General features: G+C 45.4%; 1 protein-coding gene across 2 annotated transcripts; it reads left to right on the top strand.

Annotated features, from left to right (window-relative positions):
- Nucleotides 1-469: 469 nt before the first annotated feature.
- On the top strand, nt 470-10,155 carry Alkal2 (ALK and LTK ligand 2). Of its 2 annotated transcripts, XM_048439860.2 has the most exons (5): nt 470-1,315; nt 3,251-3,304; nt 3,386-3,466; nt 6,341-6,406; nt 9,576-10,155. In XM_048439860.2, exons 1-4 carry the CDS (start codon nt 1,063-1,065, stop codon nt 6,403-6,405), a joined length of 453 nt encoding a protein of 150 aa, XP_048295817.1. In that variant the 5' UTR covers nt 470-1,062; the 3' UTR covers nt 6,406; nt 9,576-10,155. The 2 variants fall into 2 exon arrangements, with proteins under 2 accessions (XP_048295817.1, XP_048295818.1); XM_048439861.2 differs by lacking the exon at nt 3,386-3,466.
- The last annotated feature ends 873 nt before the right edge of the window (nt 10,156-11,028 follow it).

Below are 11,028 nucleotides of genomic sequence, written 5' to 3'. Positions count from 1 at the left end.
ATCAAACTTTCTTAAAGATGCAGCTTGAGTGGCAAGAGCTCTGGGGCCGACCCGTGGTCCAGCAGTGTCCCTACTCCAAGGACCTTCACAGGCTGCTTGGGTCCCTCCAAGTGCAAGGCGCTCCCAACGTCTTCCTCAGACCCTGAAACCTGTCGGTGTCAGGCAGAGCCCTCCTTGGAAAAGTCCAGACTCTAGATGACACTCAATGTCGAGGCAATCAAGCAGCTCCTTTTAAATAGCCCAAGATCTACATTTAGACAGAAACACATCCCAGTTCCCGGTAAAGGCATTTCTGCTCATCCTGTCACTTGTGACAGGAACGGAGGGAAACAGACTGCGGGAGAGGGAGACAGGAGAGGCAGAGGAAGGACGAGAGAGGGGGAGACCAGACGCGGGTGGAGACATGAGGGAGGGGCGGAGACTGAAGACTGGGCCCAGAGGGGACGGGGGAGGGGATGAGAGAGCGAGAGGCGGAGGGGCCTGACGAATATCCGCGCCCCGGAGCAGCGCTCCGTGGTTCTAATTAAAGCGGCGTTCGGAACCCGGGGGACCCGCCTGACGTCGGCGGTCGCGGGGATAAGAAGCGCCCGAGGACAGCGGGACTCGGAGCAGCAGGGTCGGCGCTGTCCCCGTAGGAGCCGTGCGTCCTGTGTCCCTGCGCTGGACAAGTGGAGCTGGAGCTCCTGAAGTAGTGTCGGAACTGGGGGGACCGAGGAGCGCGGCAGGCGTGGAACCTACGGGGTGGGCTCGGGTGCCCGAGGGCAACGTGGGACCCACTGTGTCGGCGCAGGTGCCCGAGGGCAGTGCAGCACCCACAGCTGGCAGGTGCCCTTGCCTCTCCAGTCCAGGGTGGCCCCCCTGCTCCGCTGCTCCAGACCCGAGCCCGGGCTGCACCTGTGGCCTCCGATCTTGGAGAAGTGTCCAAGCCCCCGCGCGCGGTTCCCGCGGTGAAAGAAAGTTGTGCGGCGGCGCGGTCTCCGCGCGGACTCCGCGTGCGGGAAACTTGGACTCCGGCTGGTGGGGCGGCGGGTCCCAAGACCCGCGACGCAGGCCACCGGGGCCATGCGCGTGTCGGGGCGCCCGCTGCTCCTTGGGCTGTTGCTGCTGAGCATGGTGGGGGACCGGGGACGCGCGCAGCCTCGGGGGCCTGCAGACCGGCAGACACTGCTGAGGTTGCTAGTTGAGCTGGTCCAGGAGCTGAAGAAATTCCACACTGGAGACAACAAGCGGCTGCAGCTCCTTGGCGAGACCGACTTTGCCCTGGGCCGCAGGGAGGCCACGGATTATGGGGCAGACCCAGAGGAGCAGAGAGTGGGTGAGTGTTCCTCAGTGTAGACATGAAGGACTCAGAGTGGGCGAGAGCTCAGCAGTGTAGACCATAATACAAAATAGAGAAAGGGAGGGTTTTGGCATAATAGATTTGAAAGGCAGAAAGTGGTGAGTGACTGGCAGTGTAGATCTACGAGGATAGAGTGTGGAAAAGGGAGCCCTAGCCCTGTGAGTCTGAGGACCAGGTTAGACCACAAGGGACAGAAAGTTAGTGAGATTGAGCTGTGACCATATGGATCAGTGGGGTGGGGAGTGGATGAGTATACAGGCAGTGTAGACTACAAGAAACAGAAAGTGAGTATCTTAGCAGAATAGACCAGAGGGGGCAGAGTCGGTGACTGCTGGGTGCTTTGGTAGAGAGTGATTGAACAAGGTAGAGCTAGGCGACCAGAAGGGGTGAGGTCCTGGCAACGCAGACCTGATAGAGACTGAGCGAAAGAGAGTCTTGGCAGGATGGACCTGAGAAACCAAGAATGCCTGAGAGTCCAGCAGTGTAGACCTGAAGAAAAAAAGAAAGAGGGAAGTCCTGTCGGTGTGGGTCCTGGAAGAAGAGTACTAGCCACAATGTGAACTGAGGAGCAAAGAGTGGGTCTTGGCAGTGTGGATGAAAGGGCAACCTTCCATATCCGAAAGAGACATTGTATTAGTATTTCCTTAAACTAAAAAAAAAAAATTAGTATTCCTTAAATTATTTTTTAAAAAAAAAAAATCTAATTATTTTTTAGAAACAGTTTCAAAGAGGAATCAATTTAATTTTTTTTAACTGAGGGATTTTTTTGTGTTTGTTTTGTTTTTGATTGTTTCTCAAGAAAAAAGAAACTGGCAGAAACAAGAGAGTATGTGTGAGCCTCTAAAATAACAATCCTAATCCACTTCTAAAATGTGCTGGTGCCCAGTTCAGGACGCTCTGCTCTTTACAGGGGAGGGCTCCCAGCCCATCGTTTCCAGCAGAGGGAAAAATGGCCAGAGCTTCCCTGGTGGAGTGCTTCCCAGAGTGGCCCATGGGAACTTCTCAGGGAAGCATGCAAGCTTTTAATGCTTTCATGACACAATTAGGTCAAATATGATGGGGTCACTTCTGTGTAAACTGACTCAAGGAACGAGTCCATGAAGAAAGGCCTTAGGGAGTAGTCTCCACCTCCCTCATGAAGGACTCGGTGTCAGTGTCTCCCTTCAGCTATTAGGAAAGAGGAGAACAGTATTTCTGGTAAAATAAAACGTGACATTACACAATCATAGAGAAGTTATTGGCCTCGTGTGGGTTAGAGACTTAGAAAATGGTTTCAGAGACTGAAAATAAAGCAAAAAGAATAGCCAAACTCGGGGGGTGGGGGGGGACAAACAGGGAACCATCCAGGCGTCAAGGAAAATGAATTGACGTTTAAAAACCTTTCCTTAGGGGCCCTTCTTTGCCTTATAAACCAAGGTGATGTACATTTCCAGATGTTCACACCAGTCTCACTATCAGATAATTGTAAAGAAATTTGACCATTAAAAAATTACCTACAATGTCTAGTGTTCAATAACATAATTTTTGTTTTGTTTTAAAGGTTCAGGTTTGTTTCTAGAATTTTTAAATTCTGCGTAATTTGATTTCAAAGTTCTTTAAACTTGCATACAAGTGATTCATCCATTGGAACCTAACCGAAATCATTTTTTTTTTTGCAATCCTATAGTTTTATGGCCTGTGACTCTTATCATATCCAGAGAGAACAGACTGGTAATATTGGAGCTTTATGAGTAGTTAATACTGCTTGACAAAAATCATGTCATGATCTAGGCATCCACATGGTAGTATGTGCAGCTAGCCAGTGTTCTCCTATAGTGTGGATAATGCAGTTCTCAAAAGCGTCCCCAACTCATTTAGGATCACACTTAGTAGGTGCTTTGTTCGAGTAATACGATTTCTCACCCCTCGTAGAGATTGTTCCTCGGGATCTAAGGATGAAGGACAAGTTCCTGAAACATCTCACAGGTGTGTGCTCCCTTCGCTCCTCTGCCCTCCCTGCTGCTTTGTTGCCCTGAGTCTTCGTGACCTTCTTCCTCTGTGTTCCAGGTCCTCTTTATTTCAGTCCGAAGTGCAGCAAGCACTTTCACAGACTTTACCACAACACGCGAGACTGCACCATCCCTGCATGTAAGTGAGCACCCAGTAGGCAAATGGCGCTCCACTCCTCCTTTGCAGGGCAGCAGCTCTGCCTTTGGACAGGTGCGGGGGCCTGCGTGTCCCTACCTGACTGGATTGGGGCAGGGTGCCTAGACATTGTGGTTTCAGCTCTGCAACAACCAGGACCACTGGAAAGTGTTTACCTCGTGATAGCCCGTCTGAACCCTTCCTTTCATGCACACTCTCATTGTGTTATGAATTCTGGCACAGAGTCCATATTCTAGTTTATTGGCCACCACATAGGCTAGGTGTGAGATGCTCAGGTGTCCGCTGGTGGTCAGAGTGTTGGGGTATAAAACAGTCTGGTTGGCCTGAAATTTTCCTGTCAAACATATTTTGACCATCCCCACTGCTCTGACCAGTGCTGTTTTCTTTCCATTAGTAATAAAACCCTCATCACTCAAGAATTTGATTTGCTATTCCAAAAGCTGCTCTCCTGGCTGTCCTCCTTCAGCTCAGAGACACGGGGCTCATCCATTGGCCCATTTCTTGTATGTCCGTCCTTTCCATTTTCAACATGATTCATCTGTTTATCTGCAGCAGTATATTCTACTTCCCCAAAATGACTCCTTGCACTCTTCATAAAACCATTTTTTTAAAAAAAAATGAGATGACTTTCACAGGGGGAAAACCATCCAGACACAATAGGATCTGCCTGGCTGCTGCTTTGAGAGATGCTAAAGAGAACAACAGCCCAGGCAACAGACTGAAGTAGCCTTCCCTGCTTGACACAGATACCCTGGCTACATGGAGTAGGAATTTCTCTCTGTTTAGGCAGCAGAGCTCTGTATAATGATGCCCGTCTTTTACGGACTGCTTCTGCATGAGGGACACTGCTAGGTAGGTTCATGACATCATATCTGTGGGTCTTGACCCCACAAGGCGGTCTCACTAGCATGTTTCAGACATCGTCAGGCCTGTAGCCCAAGGTGAGCAAGCATACTTCCTGTAGAATTTGATTTTTCATGTAAACATGCCATGTGGACCCCTTGTACCCTTATCTCCCCTGCTTTCTTGTACAATGAAGCTATCTTCTGTTTGAGAATTACTACCTTGTTTCTTGGGGCCACAGAATCTTTTTATTGTTTAAGTGAGAATCTATTTTGTAATAAATGTATCATACAAAACAATTACATGATTCTAGATTCTAAATTTGAACATGCTCTTCTAGCATTCCAACCCATTCACTTAGAGATTAGGAAACAGAATTTAAATTGCTTGTCCTAGAGACATCAGAAGTCCAGGCTCAAGCCTCATGCTCCACTCTGCAAATTCTCTTCAGGCTTCTCCCATGGTGTCGCACTCCACATTGTTGCATCCTTGAGTGATAAGATAGAAAGACTCTGGTCACAGCTTAAGCTGTGTCCCCAGAGGTGGAATGTTGACACATTTGTGCTTTGAGACAATTAGTCACGTCCATCTCTTTTCCCAAAAAGAAAAGGATGATAGCTCTTCTAGGATGCTTTAGGATGTTCAGAAACTCACTGAAATCCTGGGGTGCTAGAGTTGATTGGACTATAGAGCCCAGCCTTTCTGGGTAGCCAGAAGAGCCTGGTGGAGGGAAGGCCAAAGCTCTCTTAGTCTTGATAAACAGGATGTGTTCTGCTTTCCATGTCCGTCACTGGTTGAGGAGTATTGTTTGGGACTTGGACTGAGTGAGATGGGAACACCTGGAGTCTCTGAGCAGATTACAAATGGAAGTATGTACAGTTTGTTAGTTAGCTCACTCCTGAGCTCACAATCCACTCCACCCTGGTACAGAATCCATTCAGGAAAACTATATCCCAAAAACTGTGGAGGAGCAATAAAGCACAAGTCTCGGTGACCAATCATAAGCAGGCTAGGCTGTTTTCTCTCTTTGAGCCAAGAGAATAGAGGTCACACACATTTAGAAGCTGACTTTTGGGGACCGTGAATATTTGTCACTCATTCAGTTCTCCATTGAGGATGAATGTCTCCCCTTTTGAGAAGTTTTGCTACTTCTGAGAAATAAACTTTAGCAAACCATAAATGACTGAAGTTTTTCACAAAATTTTGTCCTGGGGAGACTCTCCTAGCGCTGTGGGATCTGAACCCCCTCTATGGTTTTGACGGCGCAGAATGAACTGTGGGATCACAGGGAGCAACAGTGAACACCAGGCTTTGCTCAAAATACTATCTTTTTTTTTCAGCCTACACTTGAAAACTTGCTTTTAATTTTTTTTCTTCATCTTTTTCTTCATCGCTGATAGAGTCTAGAGTCTCCCCGGGCACTCATCGGTGAGCTATATCCACCTCTATCTCTCATTTTTACTTTTTGGGACATTGTTCTTGTTAAGTTGCTCAAGGTGGCCTCACATTCATTCCATAGCCCAGGCTAGTATTGAACTTCTTATCCTCCTGCCTCTGTTTCTTGCATAGCCTCCTAACTGGATCCAGTCTGCCTTGCTCCTTTTGACCCTCTTTCTCTTTAATATCATGGCAAAAGCCTGTAAGGCTCATCTCAGGTGGAGACTTTGCATGCAATCTGAGAGAGAGTTCACACAAAGGCATGTTAAGAGCCTATCTCACTAGAAGCAACACTAGGGGCATTTCTGTGAAGCTGGCAGCCTCACTGCAGAGGATGCTGTGTCTGTCCTCTCTGTAGCCCTTATCTGATTTCTGTTTGTAAAGCCAATTTCCCTCTGAAGAAAGCAACTTAGAGCTCACTTTCAAGTAACAACCTCTATTGCTTCTAGAGACTTCAGAATATTAAAAAACAAATGGTGGTTAGAACACTTTATATACTTGCAAAAAGTCAGCCTGTGTTTAATTTTAATGTGGTGCGGGGAACTGACAAGAGTCCATGGTTTGTTTTCACTGCAGACTATAAAAGATGTGCCAGGCTACTTACACGGCTGGCTGTCAGTCCCATGTGCATGGAGAGATAAGGTAAGCTCCCAGACAATCGTGGTGTCCACAAAGCAAGTGTCTGAATCCCATGTTGGTCATAACACACACACACACACACACACACACACACACGCACACACTTAGACTCACGCATTCTTTCACTACAGTCACCTTGCTTTGAGCAAGAGACAACCAATTTATCTCAAAACATTGGCCATGAGTAGAAGGCTCCCCCTGCTGGCTATCTACAGTGGACATTGTTACTGGAACTTACATAGCACATAGCTGACGGATTACTACAGTTTAAATCAGACACGTTTCAACCCATTGCTGTTGAATTCCAGGCTGTACTAATTCACTGACATTTATGAACATAGATGACCCTTCAGAATTTATTTAATAAGCAACCTAAGAATGTGGCAGGCTAGAACTGTGGTTCCCTGCTGCCCAGCATTACACCGCATGTCAGCCCATGTCAACACCACATTCAAACACTGAAGCATGCAGGTGGGGCATAGCTCTGGGAGTAAGAGCACTTGCTATTTAAGCATGTGGCCCTGAGTTCAAATCCCTGTAGTCATGTAAGATGTCAGGCATGGCAACAGACACCTGTCACCCCAGTGGCCAGACAAGAGGGTCACCTTAGCACCAGTCTGAGAGGCCCTGACTTAAAGGACTAAGGTAGAGTGTTACATAACAGGACACTCAAAATCCTTCTCTGGCTTCCGTATGCATACATGGGCATGCACGTATGTATATAGCACACACACACACACACACACACACACACACACACACACACACACAAAATGTGTCAAATGTGCATTCTTTTTGCACCTTGGTAACATAATGCAAATTTTAAGTTAGACTATACTATTTGTTGCTATCTACAGTCACATAAATTTTATGTACCTGGTGGAGGCTTGGAGTCTTATCATTATAGCAAAAAAACTAATATAGCTAACATAAATATTTCTATGAGTGCTCACCCCTAATGCCCGGTGGAAGCAATGTAAATGCAGTATCAGGTTGTAACTGTACACTGGCTTTTGGATGCTCTCATCTGTGTTGCTAACAATGTATAGGGCGAAATGGCTCTACCTCCCAACACAGATTCTACAGTACTCATTCTTCCAAGACTGACTGACATAACTTTTATCAGTTCTGTATTTCTGTGTCATAAGTGTATCAGGTATTATTATGTGGGGATTCACACCACAAATAAGATCTACTTCCTGAATGCAAATGGCTGTTTCCAGAAACCATGCCTGCTGTTCAGAAAATACAAATAAGTGGATATTGCATTTTTTTTTTAGTAGCTGTTCTAGTTTGTTTCATAAGAATGAATGAGAACAGCTGCCTTTTATATACAGACATGCTCAGTACAACACAGAGGTAAACCTTGGACCTGGCTGGGTCAGCAGGGCCAGGATACAGCAACCCCAGTGTTGGCAGAAATCCTCACAATCTGGGTTGATATATCAGGACCAAAAACCACTAAAAATAAGAGGCTCTCTACTAACGGTGAAGAAGAACAGTGGGGGCTGCATGGCACACTGACTTTCCTGGACAAGTATGTTTATGTCAGTCAAAGCTCAGAAGTACATGCCTTCTTTCCAACATTTTCAATTTGTTTAACCACTGCATTTACAGCACACAGACATATACACACATATACATTCATACATACATACATATACATTCATACATACATACATGACACACATGTATAGTTGTGCTGGGGTGATAAAAATGCCAGCTCCATTATGTCCTTTGGGAAGTATTTCCATTAACTCAGGAGTATGGAGAGAATGTCCACCTATGCACTGAGAACTTTCTTGCCTTTGGTACCACCTAGCACCCTGAGAGCTCACTGCTCTTGCACAGGATTCACTTTCCCCAAAAAGTCAAACCACCATCAGTACACTGCACTCATGCACCAGCTCTACCTGATCTGTGTCTGCCAGGCATCAGCAGCACATCTGTGACTGCCCCAATACAGTAGATTACAGAAAACAGCCAGGAAAGGGCAAGGCATGTAATAGACATGGCATGGGGCAGCCACAGTAATCACACACTGCCCTCCGCTACATGGGTTGCATTATCCAGCAGGAACTTGACAAGGTATTGCAACACAGTACATGGTAGGAAGATCTATGGTCACAAACATTCGCACCAAAGGTCACCTGCTTCAACAGTCACTTGTCCAAAATGAATAAGGTTGTTTGGCCAAAATGTGGGGGTGTGGAAAGCAGTTTAGAAAACCACTATCTCTACCAACTACTAGTTTAAAAGTTTTATTAAGATTAAACTCTTTTAAGTCAGAAGGTTTTAAACTGATAGCAAACCTGTGTCTAGTGGTCACCAGTATAAACGTAGGTAGGTGTTCCTTACTTAGCAGACCCTCAGGCTGGAACAAACATCATGTCTCACAACAGAGAAAATTGTGAGCACACCGGTTCACTGAAGTGGCCACACCAGCCTTCTGCTGTGTCCAGTTCCCGTCTTCTTTCTTCAAGACGATCAGACTAGATTCCTGTCCCTGCCCTTGCCAAAAGACTTAGGGACAGGTTTTACAAGTCCTAGAAGACAAGCAATGCTCAAATTCATGAGGTTTCCTTGGGAAACTCAGTAACTGACCTCAGACCACAGAAAGCATATTCTAAGTCACACATATTCCTATTGTTGAATCTACAGGTCAGTTAAATAAAAAGCCTGAACGCTGGGATATTTTTGAAAGTATAGACTTATGTACTAATCACCTAAGTACCTAGTTTAACCTGAATATGGCCTAGTAACCTTGATGCTACCTTTCCTTTAGAACTCAAACAGGCATTTTAGCAAGGGGTACTACAAAGGGCTCTGATGGAATAGTGGTTTTACTGTGTAAACAAAGGAGTGTCAGGCAAACAAACTCCATCCCGGAAGTGACACACACTGCAAATCTGTTGACTGAAAGTCCAAGGAACTCTATCATACACGTAAGATTTCTTCACAGATCTGCATGATGGCTTTCATCCCTTAGGCAGCAAACACACAGTAACTACAGAATTACGTTGTTGCCCAGGTGGGAGCGGCGGAAGGACCTAGACTCTGAATACAGAGAAACGCAGATTTGTTTATGAATGGGTTCTATTGCTGGACTCACTGGTCCTCTGGGGTTGGCAGTAAGGAGTGGCTGTGTGAAATCACATGTAATTCTTTTCAGCTGCAGAGGAGCAACCCCGGGAACCTTGAAAAGTGCCTTGGAAACCAACAGAGAACAGAACATCTTCATGCCCATTTCCTGTGGACAGAGATTTATTTTTGCATTCTTCCATAATTCCTTTGCATTTTCTATGTTGCTGACAGTTTACAAATATACATTCAGCAAATCAGTGTATCTGTCAGTGAGATTTGCCACTCTTAGACTGTAAGAACAGAGAAACTCCACATTTGATGTTCATGCTATAAAAGGAGGTATTTCCATTTAAAGACTAGGTGGAACCTCAAGTATTTCTTTAGAAACATAGGCAGAACATTAAACTGTATTTTCATAGCGTATACAGTATTATTTGACATTTTGTATTACTTCTACAATTAAACTCCCAAACTATAGTTTGGAACTGCATGAAAATTTTAATGAAAACCAAAAAAACCTCACTTGTTTTGAAGAGCGGCGTATCAGTCTGTGGATAAGCCCAGGCCAGTCCCATTTGTCCTCTGTAAAAGTACATTCCAGGTATTGTACAATATGTAAATACTGTGAATAGGTACAAGGAAATAAACCCAGTGTTTGGTATAATGAACAGTCTTCAGAGTGACTCTTCTGTAACAACGCTATTGTTCAATATGTATACACACATACATATATACACATACATATGTATGTATGCAGAGGTGCCACCAAGTACTAAATGACAGACTCCTGATTACTTGGTCTCACTTAGTCATCAATGAGTACCCCAAGTACATTCAGATTCATGACTTCCTACATGATTGTAAGAGAATGTCAAACTAAGAACCCTAAGAACAGTTCCAGATTTTAATGGCTATATTTTAAATAAAATGAATTGGACTGAATTTAGAAAGGTAAGTTTCTCTGCTCATGAGCTCTTATAAACACACGGTGCTGTGTGGGACAGGCACAGAACCAAGTCGCCACAAGAGTACCACATTCCAAGGATCCGCATCCATAAAAATTCAAGAAAACAATAGGATTTTACAACACGAAAGAGAAAAGTAAGACCCTGAAACAACTATCAAACTAGGATGACCCGATTTTGACTTCATCTATTTCCCTATTGGGGTCGACTACTTTGCCGTTTGCCTTCCTAGTTTTTAACTTCATGAAAACTATGACCAGAACCCCACAGGAGCCAGGAAAAGCCAACTGGCGAAGTGTCTGTCTCTGTGAGGACATCATGGCCTCTGTGTGAGACAAGGGTGTTGGGATAGTTGCTGTCCTCTAGAGGGTCAACTGTTTCCTCTTCCTCCTTTGAGAGGATAGGGTGTGGCCCAGCAGATGTCCAGGTCTGTGTCCTTTCAAATAATGGGACACATTTTCTCACTAGAAATTCTCCAGGATTGGAGGTGACCAGAGGTAAACCAGCTACATCAGGCTACGCCAGGCAGTTAGCACCTACTCAGTTAGGATGCCAGAAGGCCCACAGACAAGGATA

The sequence above is a fragment of the Myodes glareolus genome, chromosome 6 (assembly GCF_982192425.1).
Source record: "Myodes glareolus chromosome 6, mMyoGla1.1, whole genome shotgun sequence".
NCBI lineage: Eukaryota > Metazoa > Chordata > Mammalia > Rodentia > Cricetidae > Myodes > Myodes glareolus.
Note: the sequence above shows the minus strand (reverse complement) of the source record. Positions and strands in the feature narration are given on the sequence as shown.

Bases quoted from the DNA above. Each gene is read 5' to 3' on its own strand.
- Alkal2 (XM_048439860.2), top strand. From the start codon at position 1,063: ATGCGCGTGTCGGGGCGCCCGCTGCTCCTTGGGCTGTTGCTGCTGAGC. The intron at 1,316-3,250 runs GTGAGTGTTCCT...CACCCCTCGTAG, and splicing joins CCCAGAGGAGCAGAGAGTGG to AGATTGTTCCTCGGGATCTA. The intron at 3,467-6,340 runs GTAAGTGAGCAC...TTTTCACTGCAG, and splicing joins AGACTGCACCATCCCTGCAT to ACTATAAAAGATGTGCCAGG.